We start from the raw sequence: 26,351 nt of genomic DNA, 5'->3' as shown, positions 1-26,351 counted from the left end.
GGCATTTGTGTTCTCTTAGGGTCTATATGACATCTGCCCAGGATCTTCTAGCTTTCATAATCTCTGGTAAGAAATCTGATGTAATTCTGATAGGCCTGCCTTTATATGTTACTTGACCTTTTTCCTTTACTGCTTTTAAAATTCTTTGTTTAGTGCATTTGGTGTTTTGATTATTATGTGACGGGAGGAATTTCTTTTCTGGTTCAGTCTATTTGGAGTTCTGTAGGCTTCTTGTATGTTCATGGGCATCTCTTTCTTTAGGTTAGGGAAGTTTTTGTCTATAATTTTCTTGAAGATATTTACTAGCCCATTACATTGGGAGTCTTTACTCTCTTCTATATCTATTATTCTTAGGTTTGGTCTTCTCATTGTGTCCTGGATTTTCTTTTTGGTTAGGAGCTTTTTGCATTTTCTTTGACTGTTGTGTTAATGTTTTCTATGGTATTTTTTGCCCCTGAGATTCTCTCTTCTATCTCTTGTATTCTGTTGGTGATGCTTTCATCTATGACTCCTGATTTCTTTCCTAGGTTTTCTATCTCCAGGTTGTCTCTCTTTCTGATTTCTTTATTGTTTCTATTCCCATTTTTAGATTCTGGATAGTTTTGTTCATTTCCTTCACCTGTTTGATTGTGTTTGCCTGTAGTTCTTTAAGGGATTTTTGTGTTTCCTCTTTAAGGGCTTCTAGCTCTTTACCTTTTGTTCTTCTGTATTTCTTTGAGGGAGTTATTTATATCTTTCTTAATGTCCTGTGTCATCATCATGAGAAGTGATTTTAGATCTGAATCTTGCTTTTCCGGTGTGATGTTGTGTCCTGGACTTGCTATGGTGGGAGAATTAGGTTCTGATGCTGCCAAGTAACCTTGGTTTGTGTTGTTTATTTTCTTACGACTGCCCCATGCCATCTGGTTATCTCTAGTGCTACCTGCCCTTGCTAAATCTGCCTGGAGCCTATCCTTCCTGTGATGCTGGTTGTGTCAGAACTCCTCAGAGTCAAGCTGTCTCTGTGATCCTGTGATTCTGGGATCCTGGGATCCTGGGCTTGTTAGAGTGCCTAGGAGTGGAGCTTCCTCTGGGTGTTGTGGGACTGGCTGCAGAGTTTGCATCCAAGGTCTGCTCAGGGCACTGGCCCAAACTAGAAGGAACTAGTGCCACTGAGCTGGTGGAGTTCCTGTGTGTCTGGGTCCTGCTGGTCCCAGCTGCTCCCAGTGTTGGGACAGATGTTATGTCCTCCTCACCTCTGATCCTGGGTGAGTTAGAGCACCAGGGAGTGGAGCTTCCTCCGGGTGTTGTGGGATTGGCTGCGGAGTTTGCGCCCAAGGTCTGCTCAGGGCACCAGCTGGCCTCCCCTGTCATTTCTATCCTTAGTCTTATGCTCTTGGGCCTTTCATCACAGATTGTTTCGGGTGTTCACGTTTAGGACATTTCAGCATTCATTTCTACCTTGGGGCCATCGTCCCACAAAGTCAGTCAAGCTCCAGGCCCAAGTTAAACAACAACTTAACTAGTTGCGAGAGAGGCCCATGTGTGTATGTGAGATCGACGTGCTCTAGAAGGTTCAGATTACCTACTTAAAAATAACAATCCCAGGAAGCTTTATGAAGAGGCGCCCTTATTTTTTTTCTGTTTATTTTGGTTCTGTGTTTTGATCATTTAAAATGGAGCCAGAGCAGATAGGTTCAGCAGGAATTTCAGAAGCTCACTTATCATGGTTATTGTATATCAGCCAAGGTTAATTTCAGTCATGCATTGCAAGTTGAAAAATAACACCCCCCCCCCACACACACACACAGTGACTTACATAACATGGACAAGCCTTTTTCTATGTTGTCAGGACTGACATCCAGGTCTGTCTCCTTCAAGCTGTTGTTTCTGTCAAGGTGACTTGATGGTTCTGAACGGCTGGAGATGCTGGAGCCCTGACTGTTCTTCTGCATCTCATATAGCAAGAAAGGCAAAGGAGTATTTCCTTCTAGCTCCTCACCACATTCACTGACATCTTGTTGGCCAGTGCTTTGGCTCTTTGACGTGGGAGTGCATGAAGGCAGAGTCTGACCTGTGTGCCAGGGTGCTGTGGCAGGAGATGGAGGCACTGTGTATTAAAACCGCCCAGCTCCCTGACATCTCCCTTGTATTTAAGAAGCCTGTTTATTGTTTGTTTGTTTGTTTGTTTGTGGAGATAATTAGTGCTTTCGCATGTTAGGCAAGCAATCTGCCATTAGCTATATCCCTAGCAAAGGAACCTATTATTAGGGCTGAAAGTGCTGGATGAGAAGCCAGGAAGAGTTGTGTATCTGTAAGGGAGGGTGGTCACACAGCCGCCGAGACTTGGCCTTGCATGATTTTCACATTTTCTCTCTGACTTGATACATTCATGGGAATATTTGTATAATTTTTGCGAGAAGCTTTTCCCCTATTCTGGTCCTTTTGGACAGAAAGGTGTGATAGTTGTATTTAAAACAGTATTTTCTATTTTCAGTTATATTTTAAACAGTATTTTCTATTTTCATCATCACAGGAAATTTGGAAAATATAGAAAAAGAAGGCAGAGTGAATATTGGCTTTAATGTCAGAGGGCATATTGTTTTGTGACAGTTGATATTAGGTAGATATGGAATGTCAGGACTGGATAAGAATGTGAAAGCAGGACCAAACTGCCCATCCGTCAGCCCTGCACACTACGGCACTGTGCTTTGTTATCGCTGGGGGTAAAACTACTAAGATTAATGGGCTTCTGCCTCATGTGTGATCAGCTGTTTTTTGACCATTTTCCTGCTGTGAGATAACCCTTCTGAGTATGCTGTTTTTGGAGAACATTTTTGTACTTAAATTGGTTAGTTTCATAGCATATCATTGTTTGAGGTTCCCACCCAAAAAAGTGTTGCTTTTAAATTGTTCATGAGTGTTGGTAAGTTGCATAAGGCAATGCTGAGACCATGACAAGTGAACCTGTCACTTTGTATGCCACCAACTGTCACAGTCGTTTCTTAGTCTTTGCTAATTTAGATGATAATTAAAGCATGCATTTTCTCATTTGTATTAATGTTACTTTGGTTACTGTACTTAACAGTAATATATTCAATAATATGTTTTTGTGTGAATTTCCTGAGACTTTTGTTCAATTTAAAACTTTTGGAAAGATCTTGTAATCAAAACAACAAAAATCATAACTTTATATTGGTGTCTATGAAATGTTTATGAGATAATCTCAAATTTCATAGGAGTCAAATCACTTTCTAAATTCTCTTTCTGTTTTTCTTCTGTTATTAAGTACTTGTTACCTCTGTTTTTGTAGTTAAATAGTCATGATCAGTTTAGAAATACTGTGTGTATTATTTTGTGCATGTAACCCATTATAGCACACCCAGAGTGATGTTTGAGCCATTTAGGTGAGCCAGACTGTAGAAGCTTCAAAGCATTAGAGCCACAAGTCTAAGCACTGGTACTCAAGGCTGACTGATAGAAATTCACAGGGTACTTCAAGTCATGGGGACAAGCAAATACAAAAGCTTGAATGACATTTGTCTTCTGGTGAACACCTGTGCAAATGTCTTCCCATGCAGTCTGTGGAGAGGGAGTTGGAAGAGGCTGGCTCAGTTTTCTCTGTCTAGGCCAGTGACTGACAGGAAATAAAATAATAAAATATTGTCTCAGACTGCCAACTTAACACTGAAGGACTTTATGAGCAGCTTTATCTATCAGCATGTGGAGATGACAGTTGCTGAAAGGGTATCTTTTATTGCCCAAGGAAGAGCTTCAAATTTACTACATGGTGGATGAGGTAGTTCATCTGAGCCTTGCTGTGTTTCATCTTTTGCTCTGTCTTCCACCCCCATGCTCTGTTTTTCTATGGTTCAACTGGAAGATAGTAATCTGAGTAGCTTATGTAGAGTTGAATGTGGAGCCTAAAGAGTGGGGAGGAAGGAAGGACTTGTATGCAATATGTACCAATGTCATGTAGAGTCTACTTATCTTAACTCATCCTTTACATCAAGCACTCCCACCCTTGAAACCTTGTGTGCCCATAGGCCTTACTCATGGTTCTGTTGCTGTGAATAGACACCATGATCAAGGCAACCCTTATAAAAAAAGAAAGCATTTAATTGAGGGCTTCCTTACAGTTTCAGAGGTTTAGTTCATTATGATCATAGCAAGGAGAATGGCAGCAAGCAGGTGTGGTGTCGGAGAAGTAGCTGAGGACTACATTCTGAAGCAGAGAGAGACTCTACGCTTGGTTTAGGCTTTTAAAACCTCAAAGGCCCAGTGACACACTTCCTCCAACAAGGCTATGCCTCCCAATCCTTCTAATCCTTTCAAATAGTGTCATTCTTTGGTGACTAAGCATTCAAATATATCTATGCGGCATCTTATTCAGACTACCACACTGTGATCCACTTAAATCCAATGTGTGTCCTTCATACTTGTTCTGTATTCACCCTCTGCCCCATTTACCCAGACATGTACAGAGTTCTGTCACTGTTTAATAAAAATCAAGTCCTAGGATTAAAGGTGTGCACTACCACAGCTGGCTTCATTCTCTTTTTGGTAGCTATCCTGGTGATTAGCTCACCAAACCTCCTTATATGTAAAGTTATCAACTTCACTCTTTTCTCAGGATCTTCTAATTTGTGTCTGTTCCTCTCAGCCATCTCTCAGACCAGATGTCTTCCTGAGTGTTGGAATGTCACAGTCAAACAGCAGAATCTGGAGGGCGGGGGGATAATGGGTCTTACATCAGAATCAAAGCCCAGAAGATAGAGTGGGGTTGATTTAATGAGTGTTGAGAAGATGAAGCCCAAAAAGCCCATCTCAGTCTAATTTTTGTCACAGAAATATGGGAATCTATTTCTCCAAGTCAACATAAACTTAGTGTAAGATGTTCTTGCCAGCTTAATGGATGTAAGTGAAATAAGGCCTTATTACTATACTAATTTGCATTTCTTCTCTGTAAATCATACATGCATGCATGCATGCATTTGTATGTGCTATTTATATAACAAGGTGTGTGCATGTGTAGGGCAGAGGACAACTTGTAGGACTCTGTTCTCTCACTTTGCCATGAGTGTCCTAGGTATTGGACTCGGATCATCAAGTTTGTCAGCATCTCTAGCCACTCCATCATCTCACTGCTCCTTGAGATAGTATTTGTATTCTCTGCGGGATACTTTTTATTTACCTCTACCTACTGAGTTTGCATTATTCCAATTAACATATTTTAATTTTTATACAAATAGACAAGTCTTTTTTCTTGTTTTTAATCCTGATTAAGAAAATCTGCCCAGAAACATAGACTGTGCATGTAGTCCTTTAGATTGTTTAGGAAGATTTGAAAATTTCAAATTTGTCTTCAGTCCATCTGGAATTAATTTTTGCATATGATGTAAGATTTCTATTTTCTTACAAGCTGCTGTTATTTGAGCCGAGTTATTTAAAAAAAAAAAATCTGTTTACTACTGATATGAGCTATCTTTATTGAATTTATTTTGCTTTTTAACAATAGGAAAACACACTTGAGCCACACCTGTCTTTCAGAGATTACTCTGGGCTGTGTTCCAAGAATATAAAAGGTTAATGAAATCTGAAAACAATCTCTTTATTCACTAAAGAAAAGTCATAGAAGATCCGTCTCTCTAGTATTGATGTGTTCTTCTCATGCAGTAGTCACAGGAGACCCAATAGTTGTTTGTGCAAGGAAAAATTAAATTCCTTTTGAAGCAGGGTTGCCCTGGTGAGCTTTGGAAGTGATAGGAACTTGTGAAATGCTGTCTGGAAGCAGAGCCCAGGTGCTTTGGCAGTAGGCATTCTCCAGAGAAAAGTTTGTCTTAAATTCTCTACTAAGCTGCTGTGAGTGTGTTTGCATTAGTATGTCGTGTGTGTGTGTGTGTCTGTCTGTCTGTCTGTCTGTGTGTGTGTCTGTGTGTATAAGAGGAAGTGGTGGGGATGAATCATAATCTAAGAGGAGGGTTGAGGAAGGGGTGGGGATGAATCATAATCTAAGAGGAGGGTTGCCTGTTGTACTTGCTTTTACATTCTATAGTTAGGTGTGTAGTTCTGTTATTTTTGTACAAACAAAGGGGCACACGTTTGCATGCTATTCTTAATGTGTATGTGTCTACTTCCCTTGGACCTACTCTTCTTGATTTTTAAAGACTTAAATTTCTCTTACATTTTGTTTTTCTCCCCCAAAATCATTGTTAACATTGTCTTCCTAATTTTTTTTTAGTCTCATTTGCAGAGGTCAGAATTTTAGAAAAGATGTAGAGCCTCGTACGTCTGTTTCAAAGTTCATACTATGTGCATAAGTGTAAGGGAACTCAAGAGTGGTCACTGAAACTTTGCCTATTGCATGTGTCTTGTGTACAATTCCATCAGACTCTCTCTCAATCTTGGGTTCCCTGAGGAACTTTCTGAAGGTGAAATAGTGTGTACTTAAATTTTTATCTCCTTCTAGATTTATTTGTATTTCTAAGCTGCGAGCAGAAATTGAGACTTTTCATCCCATCATAGGTTACACAGGGACTAGTGCTGATGGTCCACCTGATAAATTAGAAGTCCAAGTGAATGACTCTCCCCCAGGTTTGTTGGGATTGATTATATGATATGCGCACATGTATATACACATTTCATTCTTCACTTTACAATATTCTAGCAGGTCTGAACAAGAAAACATCTCAACTCCAGAATCTCTCCTTTCCTGCTATAGCTCAAAGGATTTAGAGACTTTTAAACATTTTCCATATGCATATGTATTATGTTTATATACAATGAATATATATATGGTATGTGTTATATGAAGTCATGTTCATACAAGTATATATTCTAGAGTTTTTCTAAGGCCCTGACTTTTCACACTTAATTCTTAAAGGCACTTCCTATCTAAGACTACTATATTTATATGTATTAGCCTAATAGAAAGAAATTGGATTGATGAAGCCAACATAATGTTGCTGGTGGATCATTGAGATTTAGCTATACTATTTCATCAAAAGCTATTTTAACTTTCCACGTGCTGTGGGAATATATCCCCAAATGGACATTAACATAGTCATCAATTTTAAAGTTCATGTTTTTAATTAGAGTGTGTTTTCTAATTAGTGGTGTGGCATAGTTAAATCAGTGGTGTTTATTCTGTCTTGGTTGTTGTAAAATAATGATTATCTTACATCTGGGATGTTGATGTCCCAGATGGCATGAATTGTGGTTATTGTATGGGATGTCTTTCTGACAAACATGTGAAACAAAGGTGTGAATGCCCCAGTAGAGGATGGCTATAACTGAGGTTGAAGTCAAGGATTTATCCCTGAATCATCCATCTCTTATGGGGAATGCTATGATATAGATCTAGGATGTTTCCCATGGGCTTTTTAAAAGGTTAGGCCTCAGCCTGGTGCTGTTAGGAGGCCATGGACACTGTAAAAGGCGGGGCCTAGTGAACACACTCCAGGTCATTGTGCTGCGTCTTTGTGTAGGATTCTTTCCCTCTGTTTTGCTTCTGGATACAGACTGAATGATTTTATTTACTGTATGCCTGTGCCATGATGGAGCCTTGCCATGGGTCCAAGAGCAATGGGGCAACCAGTGGAGTAGACTCTCCAAAACTGTAAACGAACATTGCCTTTCGTTATAAGTTGATTATTTTATGTAAGTATTTTATAGTAACAGGAAGCTAAGAAGGGGGAAACTGTTAGGTAACTTGTATGTGTGTGAGTGTGTATATGTGTATGTACACATCTGTGTGTGGGAACTGATTCTCTCCTGCTACCTTCAAGGACCCAGGGATGAAACTCAAGTGCTCAGGCCTGTGTTTAAATGCTCCTCCCAGCCCCACAGAGCCATCTCACATGCCCAAGGATTCCTTTTGTGGTATAACATACCACAAACATAAGTACAATGTAGTTGAATGATGCTCATCCCATCCCAAATAAAGCCATGTCTAAGTGTAAATCCCTTTTTATGCTCCCTTATTTAGATAAAGTCTAATTGACAATCGTGAAATGACGGTATCCACCTGATTGGTTTGTAAAACCTTTAATAAGTGTCCTTGTAAGAGAAAGGAGGAGAGCAGAGAGAGGCTTGGAATGGAGTGTGGGCGGTGTGACCATGGAGGCAGAGACTGGAGAGATGGCTGTGGAAGACTTACTTGGTGCCGTCAGAAAGGAAATGAGGCAGGAAACAGAGCTAGAAACTTCATAGGAATGGTCCTACTCAGTAATTAAGTTTGGATTCAATCTCCAAAGTGACAAAGGAATACATTTCTATTGCTTTAGGCTACCCAGTTCATATCAGTTTATTATAGCACTCCCAGAAAACTGCCATTCCGACATGGACACACAAGCACTCGGACACTTACACACAAGTTCTGTAGACCTATAGTTAACTAAAATGCTAGGTTCTTAAAAATAGAAGTTATAAATATAGAAGCACATAGACTTTACCCTAACATCCATCAATAGGATGTGTGAGTGGGAGTATGGTATGTGGTTTACGCAGTGCTATTCATTTACAAGCTATGGATCATGCGATTGTGATCTGATACATACAGTACCAAGAGCTGGGAGCACAGAGATAAACAAATGTGGAGCCGACCTGCAGGAGGTTCACAGGCCCACTGGCTAGGTGGAGTCTTAGACAGTTAACTGTTACCCTGAGATAGAGGGAAATGCTTCATGTCAGGGTTGGTTAATTTTGCTAAGGACTCTTGAGCAGCCATTTCAGAAGGCATCATTTGACTAGTGAGCTAGTCACTGAAGCATGAATAGAATTTTGCCCTGTTTAGAACAGGCAGAGTTGTATTCCTGACAGAGGTTCAGAGCAACCAAAACACAGGCATCTGAGAGAGAAATGAGGCCCCAAAGACAAGTTGGAAACAGATTTTGAAGGGCTGTAGCATACTGAAGTTTGGATTTCACCTGTGGCTGCACTGGTAGCCCTTAATGCTGGGCTCCCTTCCAGAACACAAGTGACAGTGGATATATTGGAGTCCCTAACTTTGATGAGCGTCAGTGTTAAAACCGCAAATAATGCATAGTATAAAACTAGGTAGGCCAGGCAGGTTTCAGAATGTAGCTGGAAAACACTAAAGGGCCACAGGTGTAGGAGCTATCTAGATTTATTTTTTATGAGGATTGTTTTCATCATCTTGGAACATCACTTATAGCAATACAAGGCAGAGAGGGTGAGAAAGAATATTTGGAAGCCATAGGATTATATAGTGAAGAAAAAAAAATGTGGCATTTAGCCCAGAGCAGGTGTGAAGAGCCATGCAGAAGGTGAATGGTGCAGATTTGCAGGCAAGTCTTGCCATGTAAGTGACTGGATATGTGAGTGGGGAAGAAGGAAGCTTTAACTAGACCCAAGGCTTTGTGTCAGTACTATATCAAAGACGGCCAAAAGGCAGGCTGCTGGTGAGCATTAGCAACAGATAACTCCAAAAGGTCAGTGTTTTCAAACAAAAAAAGATTAGGCAGTGGATACAAGAGGATGGTGAAGCATGTGGTTGGTCGCTTGTACCGCTCAGAGCTCCGAATAAATGAATAAAAATTAAAGGGAAAAAATCCAGGTTTATGGATTTCTCACAAATTGGCTATTCCATGGCCTCCCCCATTCCTCCTCTCACTGTAGGTCCCAGGTTTGGAGTCCCCATAATCGTGCATCTACACTGTTGCAGCAGGAGACTGAATAGGTCTCTTTGGTCCCTTAAAGCCTCTGCCCGGAAATGATGTAGCTCAGATCCCTGATACATGGCATAGTTAGTGGTTGGTTCTCCTGCCGCACTTCCAAGAGTACGAGCACCATGTGTCAAGAATGACTCCAGCATCCGTGATGGTCAAGATGCAGGAAGATGGCATGACCGTCTGCAGCCAGGCACAAGTATTCTAGGGACTCTACATTTAAATGTTGGAGCATTTGCATCCTGAGAGTCCAGGGCTAGAGAAATGGTATAGGGGATTGAATGCAGTCGTAATAAACCAAGCGAACACAGTTACAAACAACATGGACCAGGTGTGAATAGAGCCTGCTCAAAGGTGGGAAAAGACCAAAGTTAATAAGCTATGGCTACAAATGCTGGGACCCCGAAACACTATATGTTTTCTAGCAGCTGGTTATAACTTTAAATTTTTATCTAATCGTTGCCATCGGGTTCAATGAATCACTTAAGCAGAATGTGGCTTTTGTAGACTCCAAAGTTGCTGAGTGGCATTTAGTGATTTAAAAGGTGCCTTTAGATTTTGCAGCAAGATCCCAGGCAGTTTTTTACCCCAGCAGGAAAGATGATGCCCTGCAAAGAGTTGCTACTGTAATGTGGGACAGAAGGTCAGTTATATGTTGATTCATACCAAGACTGCTGAGTACTCAGAAAATTAGAATGCCTTCTTTTTTTCCCCTGTCTCTGCCTCAGACAGCACGATAGGCTTATCCTTGCTGTAATGATGTTCTTTTTATAGCTTCAATTACTGGCAAAGGGAGGTAGTTAATAGCAGTTTTCCCCACTGGCTGAGGTTCAGACATAAGACTTACATTTCCTATTCTCCATTCTCTTGAAAGGTTCTTACACATTTGCCTGAGTGACCTCCATAGGGGGTCTACACTAGAGTATTCACTTTTAAAAGGTTTTGTGTGTACATATGTAATTAATTACTCACTCCAAATTAACTCTCCTTCCTTCAAAATTGTGTATTTACCAGAAAAATGAAGAAATAAACCTGGCCTTACTGCATGCCACCGTTTTTTTTTTTTTGTTTTGTTTTGTTTTGTTTTGTTTTTCTGATACAAATTCTCATGTATCATATAGCTGGGGCTAGCCTGAAACTCACTCACTGTGTAGCTGAGGATGACCTTGAGCTCCTGATCCTGGTTACTATGGTATCAGGAATTAAAATCAGGACTCCTTGCCTGTTAGACATGTACTCTATCAACTGAGCTACATCCCTAGCCCGGAGTTATCCTAGCTCAGAGTTATCGTTTTAATGGACAGCTCGAAGCACTGTGCCAGCAGTGAAGATACAATGGAAATTCCAGTTGAAACAAACAATGCTTTGTTATCTTTCTACTTGTTGATAGCACTGGACTGAGTGATTGAAAGTTTAAGTAGGAAGCTAGCTTTTACCTTTTGTGCATGCATATATACACTCATTAAAAAAAAAAAGATGGAATAACTATTCATGCATAGAAAAGAAGGACCTTCACCAAAGGACTCACATGAACACAAAACAGGAAAATCAGTGGTTAAATTCTACACAATGAACTTTATAGTTACCACACTGTTCTATCAAGAAGGCAAACCAGAAGCAAAATGTATATTCTAAAAAATATTTGGCTTTAGTGCAGTCTTTAGAATGGGACCAACATACCTTGCCAATGAGGGAGTAATAACTTCTGCTTCATTAACCATTTATTTCCATTATATGTAATTTAAATTTAATCTCAGTGTTAATATTTTCCTACAATTTAATTGAGATTCTTCATGACTGGGATATATGCAAACAATTCGCATTTACTTGACCCCAGGTGTATCAGTTTACTCCAGCTTATAAAAGGAAGAAGTAGAGAATAAGGCCTGGTTCCTAACACTGCCCTGCTGACATGTAACCTCAATGCTTACTGATGGAGCTGTTGATAAATTCCCTCTGACTAACAAGGCACGAATTTCTATTCTCAGGGTTGACCCCCTAATGGCCCTCAGAATCCCTGATACTGATAGTGAGATGTTAATTGAGTGCTAATTAATATATTTGCATTACTTTTAAAAGCTGACACTAGCTTAAGAACACAAGCTTTTAGCTTCTTGACACCAGCACAGAAAACTGTGGAAACACAACAGTTGTGTATTCTCCAAGTCACCTAAATCATTGATGTTTACACCTGTGCAATAATTATAGTTCACATTTATTAAGGACTAATTATGGTGCTGGCAATTGTTCAGTTTATATACATGATCTCAGTTACTTCTTAGAATAGACATTAGGAGTAATTTACAGAAGGTCATGTAGCTGAAAAGTGAAGTCAGTGGCTGGAGGTACTTTGAGAATCCAAACACAGCTCCAGCCTGCCTCTCCCAGCTCTCATGCTGGCCAGCGGTCCTCCCTATACCTGCTGCTCTTTGCAAAATAAGACAGTTTGTGGTCTTTTGTCTTTATGAGAAATTAAACCTCTAGGCGAAGGTAGCAAATATAGGACCAGTCTCAGTAACTGATTGAAAGTACCACAAGGATCGCATAGAACTCTCTTCAGAGGACAGAACTGAAGTGAACGTTGAGGTTCCCTGTGCTTGAAATATTTGTCTTTTCCCACCCTATCCTTCCAACAGGAAGGGCTACAAGGTAGTGTCTATAGAAAGTGGCATGTAACAATAATAATAGTTTTTCTTTTCCTTCTTGGCTTTTAAAACACACACCCAAATTGTCCTCAATGGTCTGTGTATCAGCATGTATTTGTAATGTCTACACATAAACACATATACAGTAATATTTTTCACTTACCAAGGGATAGGACTTGAAGAAACTCTAGCCTTCTTTCCAGTGTGCCCCTCCATCTAGTTTCATGTATCCTAGTTCATACCTGTAGTCGGATCCCTTCTCTAACTGGAGGGCAATGTGCTTCATATCACAGAATGAGATAGCAGCACTGTGGAAATCAAGCAGAAACAGGCTGGTACCAGCAGGGGTGACAAGAACCTGTCATGAGCAGGCATATGATCATACTTAGCTTTTAATTTCAATAATCAGTAGATTTCTCCTGCCCCACACACATCAGGACAGGGCTATTTTTATGCTCTTAACAACATTAGTAGTGGTTCTTGCCCAACTTTTTAAGGTTGTAAGAAAGCAGCAGGTGGACATTAGGATTCTCCACATGATGTTAAAGTGTTCACGGATAGACATACACTGCTGTTTAAAGCCAAGGACTCAGACTCTAGCTAGAGCGTCCTGATACTGAGGGACTTGGACACCACCTCATGGTGGGGTAAATTTCCACATAGTAGATGTTACTAAGAATGGAAAGACTTATCTCATTTATTTTCCCTTTATTATTTTACATTAAAGTCTTTAATTTATTAGATAACATTCATGGGACAGTGACTTTATTGTTGTATGTGTGTTGAGTGATATTAGCAGTGCCCTATGCCCTGAGTGCTAATGCAGGCTTCTCAGAATTGCAAAGAGTTGGAACCAGTTCACACCAATCTGACTTCACTTTGCTTAAGTACTCTCCTACCAAATAGCACCGACTTTGTTATAAGTTTGAGGTCCCCCTCCCCCCCCCCGGTACCTAGGCTCACTCTGGCCTGCAGATAGATGGTCTAGATAAATGGTGTTTTACTGGAAGATAGCACACTTGTGCACGTACTTTCTACAGTTGCTTTTGTACTATAGAAGATGTGAACAGAAACTATATAGCCCCATGACATAGTCCACCAAGCCTAAAATCTTTGCCATCCACTCACTTAGAACATCAAGTTGACCATCCCTCATCTTAAGCCATTTGTTCTTAGCTACTTTAGTGTTCATTCATATGGATGGTGGTTACAAGACTACAGATATTGCTAGACTGACAGGATTCTATATGTCTCATGTATGCTTACTTAATATATGATAGGTATGGAACAAGAGATCCTAAAATAAACCCATTCAGGAATACAGTATTGCAATCCATTCTTGTCTTTGTTGCTATTATCTATTTGTGAAGTGGTATAATTTTATAGACCAAGCTTTCAAATACTCTCTCGTGGGATACCTAGATGAGACAGACTAAATTATTTAATGTAACAGCACAGAGCGTAGAACCAGAGAACCAGAGTCACCCCATCTGATGCAGCAAATCATGCAATTTCTTGGGTCACCTATGTTTTCATGAACATGACTGAAATCCAGAAATAAACTGAGAGTGTGCCTGCGATGTATAAGGCAAGTAGGAGGAACAAAGAAATGCAAGGCCCTGCCTTCGAGATGTTTAATACTTTCCATTTACTATTAGAGTTGCATCGCTCTTTTTAAACTGTTGCAGTAGATTTAGAAGATTGAAGGAAACCTGAATCTATAGCCATCTTGAAAGGCAACCATTCATCTTTTCTTCTTTGCCATAAAACAAATAAGTTAAACTTTATAGATATCATCAGTCAATTGGTGTAAGAAAGAGGTGTATAGATATGCTACCACTCTTGTGTGGGGTATGGGGATTGTTGCTCAGTGGTAGAACGCTGTAGACCATCAGGTTCAGCTCACAGCAGAGGGGAAGGAGGAGAGAGAGGGAGTATTTCTCAATTTAAAAGTCCTACTCTTTAATAAAGCCAAGAAAATTTGCTTACATTCTGGGGTGATGGAGCATATGCCATAGGGTTATGGATCACACATTTACTCAGTGAATGGCTTTGATTAATAGACTTTTAGATATACAAAAGGAAAATTCAAAACTAGAGAATTTAGCTGAATGTGTGATGTAGGATAGAAACCGGATCTCTCTTAAAGCTGTGTAGATTGAATTCCAACCTGAAAGAAATTCTTAGATTTGGCAACAGATGTTCTCATTTAGAGTCTTTGGTGAAAACCATAGAGGACTAGTCTGTAGAGCTGATCTAAGTGATCAGAAATCCATTCACTGCTTCCCACTCAGTGTAAATCAGGTGGTGGGGGTTGCATCGTGGATGTTTGTCTAGGAACAGCATATACAGTTAAAAGCAGTGAAGTTGCCTGTAACCAGTGTTCTCTGAGTTCAGGGCAGCCAGAGCTATTGACAGCTGTGACAGTTGAGTCCTGAGAAGATGAGTACAGTATGGACCCTTTAACCAGACACTGTGTTTCTCTTGGGACTGTGCTTGGGAACATTCACCAAGGGCTAGACTGCTGTGTGTGCAAACTCTTTCATCATCTCAGTGGCTTGGAGATTTGATCCTAACTTTTGTACCTAGAATCCTCAGAGGGATTGCAGGAGATTGGGCGATAGTGTTAATGGAGGAGTGGCCATCGGCTTAGGAAGCCTTAGACAAGCCATGTTGCTGGGTCCACAGTGACAGCAGAGTGGGAAACAGGAAGACTGCTGCTTTGTGCATCATCTTTTCTAGTTTGAACCATTTCAGAGGTGGATTTCAACCCTCATTCTCATTCATTGTGTGAAACTGAAGAGTCAAGAAACTTTTCTGAACTTACCTCCACTCCTAGGACATTTCAACATCTCATTTTGTCCAGGATTATCCCATTTTGTACCTCTGGTGCCAGGGGAATGATTTATACAGTTCCCTTTCACTCTCAGAAGTGCCCTGGTGGGTGACCAGCAGATAAAACCCTGGAGAATTGGAACCTGGACCCCTAGAATCTATGCAAAAGCCAGAAAAGTATGGCAGACATATGTAATCCCAGCACTCAGGAGACAGACAAGGATTCCTGGAGCGAGATGACTACCTACCTACCCAGAATTGGTGAGCTCTGGGTTCACCAGGAATCTGACTCAATATAATAGAGAGTGACTGAGAAGGACACCTGATTTCAAAGTCAAGTGTACATAAACCACACAGGCATACATATGCATGTGCATATGAACATGCATACCACATACACTCATGCAGATAATAGTGTCCTGGGTTGGGGAATACATAGACATTCTATTTATAGTGGAAGGCCCCCATCCTCATCATGTTGCAGAGATAAAATTAAATACTATAAAAATACAACTGTGTTTATATTTCCTGGTATAACATTGCTCTGCTGCTGAAATAATATAAGTGTAATTTTATTCTATTATTACCTCACTCAACATCTTTGATACATGAATTAAAGTTAATACCATATGGCTTGGTTCTGGCTGTTATATGTACTAATTAAATGTTTGTGATTTACTATGTATTTCAAACTTTTTAGGTTGTGATCATAATTTGTCACTGTTAGTAATACAATTCAGTTTAGAGTCCTCCAAAACAAGGAGAGTTTTACACACACAATTTTGGCTATTTAATCTGGGAGTCCAACCTTTAGCTAATCAGCTTGACTTCATCATCTTTTATTAGATTTCTGGTCTTATTCAAAGGCAAGGAATTACTAATTCATGGATTCTAGATATCACTTTATGCCATCATGTTGACAAGACTTTGCAATCCATTTTCTTCTCTTGGACTGACACAGTGTATGTGCTCTGGAGGAACGCACACCTACATTTGTGGAGCCTATGGCTGCTGAGTATTTCCAGTACACCATTGTGTGCACTAATCATTGGTTTGCTGCTCAATGAACAGGTTCTCTTCTGTTCACGAGAGAGACTCAGAGAAGTCCAGTGGCTTTTTGGCTTCTATGTGTGTGATCCTGGATGAAAGCTGGGCGCCTTTGATTCATTCCACAGTTCACCCATTAACTGCAGATTCTCCCATCTACATCCAGTCAGCTTTTGAAATGAGCTGCCCTTCTTCCCAATGAGGAATCCCAGAGCTCTGTGGTGGGCTGTAGAGAGGTGAGGAATGAGTAGGAAGCAGTGAGCTTGAGCAATCCAGGTGGAGTGCCTCCAGGGAGCTACTTCTTTCTCTCAACTAACTTTGCCTTTCCATAGGCCCCATTCTGGTGTCTCAAACTAGCAAAAGATCCAGACAGATCCAGACAGATCCTAGGATGGAATGGGCTGGGAGACAGGATGTATATCCCCTGAGAAGGAACTGTTTGTATCAAGTCCTGAAAGACATATAGGAGTTAGCCAGCTGACAGGGGCCTGCTGTTTTTCTCTCATGCTATTAAATAAATACGTCTGTGCTGTTTGTAACTTTCTCTTAATCTTTGAAAGTCAGACGTGTCAGCATTAGGGCCCAAGAGCACATGCATTCAATATGTAATTTTTGAAAACAGTTGATCTAGGAAGAGGGAGATGAGCCTGCCTCTCCAGTTCTGGGGTGTATGTCTGGGCTGCTCGGAAAGGTTGTCATGGGATCTGGTACTATTGATTGGATGTAGGGACTGCCAAGGATGGTGTGGTTCAGTGGGCATCACTGTGCGTACTTCTGTTTTACTTGGTATCTTTAATGATTGTCCTCACAGAGTGACTACTCAATCGAGAATGGAATGTTAAATTTCTGTCAGTTAAACATGAAGTGAGATCTCATATCCCTGCACTCCAGCCAGGTGGCTGACACAGAGAAACCTAGGCCAGAGTTCTACTGGCTGAATCGAACACATTGACCAGTGTTGATGGACATTGGGTTGTTTCTAGTTATGGCTGTCATCCATGCTGCTGATGTGAGTATTTGTATGCAAGTTATTATGTGAACATTTGTTTTCCTTTCTCTTGGATACACATTTGGGAATTGCTAAGTCATATGGCAATTCTATGATGAGTCATTTGAAGAACTGGCAGAATGTTTCCCACAGTGTCTTCAACCTTTTACATTCCTGCCAATGATGTATGGCAATTCCAATTTTCACGTTGTGCATATTTGTCTCTCAGTTGTTGCAGCCACCCCAACAGGTGTGCTTGTCTCATGGTGGCTTTGATGCATGTTTCTCTAGTAGCCAAGGTTATTGGATACCTTTGTGCCCATTGCTGTCTGTGTGTCTTCTTTGGAGAATGCTTCCTTGAATGGTTTGCTCATAAATACTCTTATTTATGCAAAATTGCCAAGAGTTCTATGTACATTTCTGAGTGTAAGCCTTTGTCAGCTAAACGTTGTACAACTGTTTCTTCCCACATAATACTACGGATTATCATTTCACTTTCTTGATAATAGCATTAGAAGTACAAAAGTCACTAAGTGTTAAATATTGCCTAAGTTGGGCATACTTAGTATTTGCTTACACTTTGGGTGTCAAATATGAGAAACCATTGGTACATCCTAGGTCACTAATTTTCTTGCCTTTTAGAGTTATAGGTGTAGCTCTTATATTTGGAACTTTATCTGTTGAGTTAATTTTCATATACATTATTGTTTAAAAGTAAATTGTCTGGATTGTCCAGCTATCTTATCTCTAAATTATTTCTGGTGTTCTAGTCCCCTTAAAGTAAATGGGAAGTTTTCACCCTGCTGTCTTGTGTGTGTTCATTTGAGGGCAAAGGAACTTTCTTAATGGCATAGTTATTCATTTCAATTTTTTAAGCTCAGTGCTCTTGTGAGTTGAAGAATACATGTTCTCTTCTACAGTAGCAAAGGCAGTGTGCCCCTGAACGCTCTTGCTCTGTTAACCTGAACAGTCGGTCTCTGTTCTAGAACAATCTCTTCATTTTCTGAGAACATTTGTTTGGGACCTTTCATTGAAAGCATCTCTCTTCCCATCAGCTTCTTATCTAACAATGAACAAAGCCTCTGGGCAGAAGGCAGAAGCTGAGGACCTGCAGGTGACTTGGAAGCCCCAGCGCTGTCTTTTCTGTAAATGTTGGAAATTAACATCCTTTCCAAAGTTGACTTTCTGTAACTGGCAGGCTTACTCTCCTGACAAGCAGACTTCTATGAAAATCACCTGTTGGCTTTTTCTCCTTCTTTGCTGAGCTTAGCTCAGCACTGGGTACACCGCTCTTTCTATACATAGCACGTCTTACGCTGTGGATGTCAGGATCTCTTAAAGTGTGCTCTGTATCTTGGAACAGTTCTTTCGTGGCTGAAACACCACATGGTTGGTGAATGAAAAACCAGGATGGAAGTTTTCCGTTGACGTTGCATGCACTGGTTCCTGTTGTTGCATGGCATTCTTTAGATATACCTAGCTTTTCTAGTGTTTGAAATTTATTTTGGCCCAAATAATGGAGTTGTATACTTTATAGCACCAAATACGGAAATTGAGAATTATTTGCTACGGATGTCATCATGGTCCTATAAAGGGCAATAGACATTATTGAGACCATAAATTTAATATCATTTACTTAGCAGTGTTAAAAGAATAACGTTTTCAATGTAATTTTTATTTTTACAAGATCAATAATGGCTTTTGCAGAGCATCCCAGTGATTTGGTCTTGGCAAAGCTGCTCTCAGCACTTCAGAGAGACTTCTGAAAAATGCAAAAGACAATTTTCGCCTTGGATGGGCTAGAAGCAGCTTTCTCAACAGGGGCTTGCATTCTGGGCCCGGTTGTGAATTGCTTCAAGTGTCTTTTGGTGACCTTCCCAGGGACTCCATCAGCTGCACCAGGGACAGGAAGTTTGCTGTATTTTGGAATGCAAGCAAAAATATCAGCACATTGTTTCTGCAGATGACTTTCCCAGCATGTTTCTCTCTGTGAGGGGTAGGAGGGTGGGCTGTGGGAGGCGTTGCTGAGTGGGTTGGCTTGTGTCCGAAGAAGGAGCCCTTTTATACCAGGCACTGAGGACCAAAGAAAAGCTGGGGAATAAAACCAGAGCAGGCCGCTTTTGTTTCTGGACACAAGGGAAGGCTTCTGTGTGTTTGAAAGATGTTGTGTCTGGGTGAGCAGACATTCAGCAGAGAGCACAGGCAGGGAGGAAGCCCAGCCCTGGGCTGCACCAGCACAGAGCTGAAGGACCTGAGCAGCTTTCCTGGCTGCTGTGTTCATCGTTTGCCAACCACTGTCTTCTCCACTGCCAGCCACTAGGACTGGCTCATATTTATTGAGTACCATCCACCAAGCAAGGTGCTTTCTAAAGTAGCTCTTGTGATTATCTTCCTTTTACAGAAGAGAGTGCTGGAGACGGTCATTGGATTTAAGCTACCAATCTATACACAACCTTCCATGTGTAGATTCTTCAGTGAATTGCAGAAAAATAATTCTAAGTCAAGCTAGACACTGTTTTCCACATCTTTACATGAACATTCTCCAAGACATTGGCTCAGCATCTCTCAGAAGCCTGCCTTAGCTACTGTAACAAAATACCTGGAAGAGGTAACCTATTGGAGGTCCCAGAATACAGTGGGATAATTAGAGTGTAGACACCCTTAGTTCAGGGCAGATGGGCCACCTTGGCAGGCAAGGTATGTTGAGTGGAATGGACCAATCTGTGATGCCAAACTGTAAATAGTGACAGAACCATAAATAGAACCATGCTGTGGTCCTTACAGCTTTTTGCTAATGGCCAGCAGATACCAGCTAGGCCCTGTGTTCTAGTGTTCCATCCCACAAGTTTGATAACACTGCCTCTAGCTGGGGACAATTCACTTTGAAACTATTATTAGGGTTTTTTTTTTTCCCTGAAACAAAATACATGAACCCTGTGTCTCCTAAGTCTTAGAGATACATGCTGCTTGTTTTCAGGTGATGTTCTGAGTTTTATTATTTTTGCTTTTATTATATTTACTAAATTGTATTAAGAAAGCACTAATGGTTTTATATATATATGTGTGTGTGTGTGTGTATGATATATATACATATATATATATGGGTTTGTGTGTATACATACATATATATATATTCTCAAAGAAAGTAAAAGTTGTCAAATAGACCCTAACAGTATGCTTTTCACCTAAAATTCTACTTTATACTAGTTAAATAGCCTCTTTTGGGTTGTTTTAGATAATCTTGGACTCTCAGACCTATATAACTAAGAATCTCTATTGAAATAAGGCATCTCCAAGTCTGCTTTACATTCAGGATTGACTTTTCCGCATTGCTTTTCTGCTCAGCTGTAGATGCCATGTTTTCCCACACATCTGGTCCTCCCTACCCTCAAGAGCACTGTTGAGAAAACATTTCTTAGGGATGCTTGGTGTTGTCTCTGGGGCCTTCATCCCAGCTACTGACACCCTTTCCAGTGTGCATCATATACAAGGACACATCACAACTGCCACTTGACCAGCCATGATTGTAACATGCATCCGAATTTGAGAGATTCATTCCAGAATCAAAACTTCTAAATGTAACACTACAAGAAGAAACCCAAGGCCCAGGTTTCTTACTGCATTGCTTTCAATAGGGCTTGCCAAGTGTGCTTCCTGAACGTGTGGTGCTCATTGTTGATAATGATAATGGAATACAGTGTGACAAATAGTGTTTCCAGGCTAAGTCTCTTGAGAATTTGAACTAGGAAACATCAATAGCTGTGGGATCAGAAGCCATGATGGAGAGAGGTGCCGTGTGGAAGCTGAGTGAGCAGAAGTAAGGTTCTTAACTTCTCAGTACTTCAAATGGAAGCATGGTAGTTTCCATCTCAGGGATTCTTAAACTTCATAATTAATAACTATAGTGACTTTAAGAGGCTGCTTACGCTGGCAAGTGCCCCTTGTGTCGGTCAGTCAGTTAGTAAACAAATAATGGCAGGTAGCATCTCAAAGTGTAAGCAGAGGCGGTCAGCCAGCAGAGTGGAGAACTGCACAGAAGCTGAAGAAGCCGCCCTCTGCCCCAGGGACCGGACTCAGAGAAAGGAGGATTCTACCCCAGAGCCTTCTTGCCTCCTAGAGGAGCCTAACCATGGGAATCCTGTGGGCCATGCCCAGGGTGCCATGGTCCTGGCAGGGAGTCTCTGTAGTGGAGCAGTCTCGGGTTACAGTCCTCCCGGAGGAGGACGCTGTAGTGCTTAGCTTTTGTCCACATGGCCAATATCCTCACACTGAGCAGAGGAAGGCTCTGCCAGGTCGGAGCCTGCCCCACTCTCTTTGCCATTCGCATGGGTTCATGGCATAGGGTCTTTGACATGGCTCTGCACATGTCAGTAATACACATTATCTCAGGACCTAACACACTTTTTACACATTTACTAAGGGGCTTCCTCTGCTCTCCTTCCCTGCTGGAGGAGCCCAACCATGGAAGCCCATGAGGGAATGAAGACTAGAACGTGGAAGGCAGAACTTAAACTTTTGCTGTTCTAGAACTTTCCCCATACAAGCTGTCTGTGTGTGTGTGTGTGTGTGTCTGTGTGTGTGTGTGTGTGTGTGTGTGTGATGTTGGAACCTGGTGGTTGGTAGAGACCAGTGGAAAGCAGTTGGGGATGGTAGTTGCTAAGGCTCCACTAAGGCTTCACCACCCATCATTCTGTTGCTTACCTGTATCAGTCACTGCCTCTACTGTTCTTACTCAAAATAGCCCACTTTAAAAAGTTGGGTTGTCTCTTGCCTACCCAGCTAAAGCATTCCACCTGCTTCCTCAATATCTTTTGGTCAAGAAAGGGCTCAGAGTAAGGACATTCTTCTAAATCCACTGACCTGGAGAAGTTTTATAGGGCTAGAGTGCCTTCCAGAACCATTACCCTATCAGAAGCCAGTTAGCCCCAGTAATAATGAGAAGTTTATCCTTATACAGCTGCCTGCTTGGGGCTTTTATCTGTGAGTTAATTGCATGTTTACCTAATGTCAGCCTTGTCTAAAACCATAATCCTTATTCTCTGGGTTTCTGTGGACTCTTCTTTTCCTCTTTTGTATTCCCCTGAAAAATAACTTTTTTCTCTAATTCTTCTTACTAAGTAATAGATAAGGAAAAAAATGGGCTTTTGAATTTCCAGGGCCTGGCAAGCTTGCATATCCTCAGTTTGATGCCAGTTACATAGCTGGAGTGAGGCTCTTTGCCATCACACTTAATGGTATTTACATGGGGAAGTGGGGAAGTTAAGGCCCAGCTGCCTCTCTTTGATCCTCACATGTCCAGCCAAGGCTTGCAGCCTTACCTCACTACCGTGAGAGTCTACATTTATCTCATGGACCAGTCCCCTTAAATTTGGACTGGCAATCACTGATATCTTGAAAGCAATCTGTGAAGATAGTAGAAATTTCTCTTTGCAGATAAAGAAACTCAGAGTCATCAGTAAGGTATTTGTTCCCAGTCCAAAGTAAAAGATAAATTCCTTCGTAAACTTGCGAGCAGCAGAAGCTTTGATTCAGTGCTGTGATTTATAAGGTTGAAGACCTGCCACCTTTTCTCCTGGACACCTCTATCCCAGTGTTTGGAAAGACCAGAGAGCTGTCATTGCCTCTGATCCAACATGATCCAGTTTACCCCTGGGGTTGGAAGCTGGCTGAGGGGAAGGGTCAGTATGATAGTTAGTTCATAGATAGCTGGATAGATGCTTCAGCTTCCTCCAACGCAGAGGGTCTTGCAGAGCCAGGCAGGCTGCCATAGTGAATGAGAGTGAGCCCTGTGGAACACAGCTTGTGGACCAAAGTCATAATTCACAGGGATTCCCAGACCACAACATGCTTGGGAGCAGAGCCTCAGGCTGGGGCAAATTGTCAGCCAGAGGACTTTGAGCTTTCCTTTGGTTGCATATACATTTTCCCATTACCTACCTACCTACCTACTGGCCTACCAGTGACCCACCTATGACCCATCTGTCTATTCATCTGTCTATCTTTTTTTTTCCAAAGCTGAGGACTGAACTCAAGGCCTTGTGCTTGCTAGGCAAGCGTTCTACCACTGAGCTAAATTCCCAACCCCCTCATCTGTCTATCTTATGAGCTAAATTCCCAGCCCCCTCATCTGTCTGTCTTATAAGTAGAAATGGCAGCTAAAATTGCTAGGTTTGGGTTATTTATTTTCAACTTTAAATGGATTATCATTTATTCCTTTTTAAGTTTTTTTTTCCTTTCTGATTTTGGGGGTGTTCATCTGTTTCCTTTTAATTTTTATTTATATTTATTTCATATGTGTGGATGTTTTGTCTTCATGTATGTCCGTGTACTACATGTGTGCCCTAGCACCCATGGAAGACAAAAGACGGGTTCCCTGGATTGGACTTACAGATGGTTGTAAGCCACCATGGTGTGGGTACAGGGAATTGATCCCAGATCCTCTGGAAGAGCAGCCAGTGCTCTTAACCATCGACCCATTTCTGTAGTCCTACTCTACTAAAGAGATAAATTTAACTCTGCTTTGGGGTAAGCTTGGTTGCCTCACTGACGAATATTAACAGTGTAGAGACCATGACTGTCTACTGTTGACTTCTCTGTAGGAGGAGCAACAGAGACAAGTATCCCTCTCTAACATAGTACCCCTCCCATTTTCTTGTGTTTAATGCCCCTTCATGTGCTGTATGTGGCTAAGCCTGCCCTCACATTCAGAGGTGGACCCATCCTGATGTTCTCAAGGACAGTTAGCCTGGCAGCATGGCGATGTTTAGTGTACTCTCTCCTTTGATGTTTTTATCACCTTTTGCCCCTCCCCCTTTAAAGCTGATTCTGTTAGCTCCTCTGCTCAGGAGGTTGCAGACCCCAGAGCACACAGGATAACCCCTCCACTACTTGCAGGCCCCCAGGTTGCCTTGTTCCCTTTCTACTTGACTGTAGAGCTAGTATCAGTCACAGTTTTATCCCTGGGCTTGGGGAACCCTTGCAGCTGGGAGAAGCACCAAGACACCCCCATGCTGCCCCTGTCCTATGACAGAAGGGCAGCAGGAGGGAGGAGGCAAGCTCCTCAGGCATGGTCACTGCTAGGTAACTACAGAAAGGTAGCTAACACGAGTGTCCTGGCTCTGTCTGGTGTGGCTCATTATGACACATGGATTGCCGTTTAATGATTACAGATCACTGTACAAAGGATTAAAATCCATATATGAAATAAAGAACTACATGCTGTGTTGCCATCAGTCAATCCTGTATTCACGGGTTGCTCTGTGTACTTGCTGGGCTGGGAGCTGACCATGTGATGGCTCAGTTTATTTCACAGTAGCCTAAAGAGGTAAGTTACATCGAGTTAGATCGAAAGGTGAGACCTGGGTGAAAATGTTCAACCAGGCATAATTAAGGGATCTAGGATTTGACACTCTTTCTTGTTTTTGTTGTTATGTTGTATTGTGGATTGGGTTGGGGTTTTAGTTTAGGAGACAGAGCCTTACCCTGTAACCCAGGCTGTCCAAGAACTTACTATAAAGCCTAGACTGGGCCCAAGCGTATGCAGATCTCTCCTTCTATATCCCCCAGTGCTGGGATCACTGGCAGGAGCCACCACTGAGCTCTAAAATGTTTACTTCTCAAACATCTCTGCAGGTGGGTTGGTAAGTTGGCTGAGAATTTGAAGTGCCTACTGCCAAGCCTGCTGCCCTGAACTTGATTTCCCAGAAATCTACATGGTGGACCAAGAAAAAAATGGACTCCTGAAAGCTGTCCTGGCCTCCACAAGTATGCATACACATGTGTGCAGGAGGGGGGTGCTTGTGCACACAAGGATATGTGCACCCCCATGCATGCATGCACAAACACACGTGCACACGCACGTGCACACGTTTTATAAATCTCTTCCCTTTTGGTATCCCCTAGCTAGCTGTAGGTGCATGAAGAAAAAAAAAATTCTCATGCTTGAGTTGATCAATTTAAATCTGAAATGTCAGAGTAAGGCGTTCTTCTTAAACTGTAATCTGACGTTTTTGGTTTTGTTTAAAACTCCAATTCAGGAGAAACTGGTGGTGTGGACAGGTCTATGCACTCAAGTACCTCAAAGAAGGAAGCAGGTTAAAGCCATGCCATGTGTGCTGCCTCATCCAGTTCATTATTTAAGAACAGTGAGGCGTGGCTGTGACCAGGGGCCTGGCTCTGAATGCTGTCACCTTTTACCCAGACTTTTAAGTTCCAGCTTTCATCTAAGTTTCTTATCCTTTTGTTTTGTTTTGTTTTGTTTTTCTTTTTAAAATTAGAGACTATGTGTTCTCCAACTTGATTCAAGCTGCAAATATGTTAACTATAATTGTGTTGAGCACAAATCAATTCTTTGCTTCTTCCTTTTACTTCTTCCAAAGGTTTTGATATTTTCTACATGTCTTGCTAAGTGTTGACTTTACCACCCTTTAAAGTATTATCAATGGTATACTAATTGTTAATTGCTAGTATATAGAAATGTAATTGACTTTTAAGAATTATCTTGGAATTCTTTAGCCTTTATTTACTTATTCTGGGAAACTTTTTTTTTTATTTCATAGGATTTTCTATGCAGATATTTATATTCTCTGAAAATATGAAAACTTTTTCTTCTCCAATCTATAAGATTTTAATTTCCTTTTCCTGTCTTAATTGTAATGGTTAGTATTATGTTGAATGAGAATAATAAGCATGGCTATCCTTGCCTTATTGATGTTGGAGGGAACCACATGGGTTTCGGGGATGGAGCTCAGGTTGTCACACTGGCGGCAAGTGCTTTCTCCCCCTCGCCTTCTTGCAGGCCTCAGTTACTTTGTCTTGGTTTCCAGTTGTCCAAGCTTCCTTCTCTCAGCGGAGCTTTCCTTTAGTGTCTCTTCTGAAGAGGATCTGCTGGCTGGTAAGCTTTCTCTTACTTTTTCTTCATCTTAGAATGCCTCGATTTCTACTTCATATATCAAGGATGGTTTTGCTAGGTAGGCTTCCAGGTGGGCCAATCTGTTTTCACAGCTTGGAAAATAGTCTCTGTCTCTCTGGCCTATGATTTCTGAGGAGAGCATCCTTTGAAGCATGACTTCCCTGTAGGTGGCATGGCACCTTAATCAAATTGCCCTCAGGTGGTGTCCTCTGTGTGCAGTGTTTGGTCTTGGGATGTCATTGCCTGGGTTTCACTAA

At 41.3% G+C, this 26,351-nt stretch overlaps 1 protein-coding gene across 2 annotated transcripts in view; it reads left to right on the top strand.

Moving 5' to 3' along the window:
* The window catches only part of Garem1 (GRB2 associated regulator of MAPK1 subtype 1), a 176,820-nt gene that overhangs the window by 11,461 nt on the left and 139,008 nt on the right, over nucleotides 1-26,351 (top strand). Inside the window, exon 1 of one of the 2 annotated variants that reach the window (XM_031365065.1) lies at nucleotides 25,781-26,076. The exons of the other annotated variant lie outside the window; for it this stretch is intronic. Coding sequence (XP_031220925.1) covers nucleotides 25,857-26,076 — 220 coding nt within the window. The 5' untranslated portion in view covers nucleotides 25,781-25,856. Of the gene's footprint in view, nucleotides 1-25,780; nucleotides 26,077-26,351 lie in introns of those variants that run through there. 2 annotated transcript variants of the gene reach the window in all.

The sequence above is a fragment of the Mastomys coucha genome, unplaced genomic scaffold (assembly GCF_008632895.1).
Source record: "Mastomys coucha isolate ucsf_1 unplaced genomic scaffold, UCSF_Mcou_1 pScaffold13, whole genome shotgun sequence".
Taxonomy (NCBI): Eukaryota; Metazoa; Chordata; class Mammalia; order Rodentia; family Muridae; genus Mastomys; species Mastomys coucha.
This window is presented reverse-complemented; position numbering and strand designations above follow the sequence as displayed.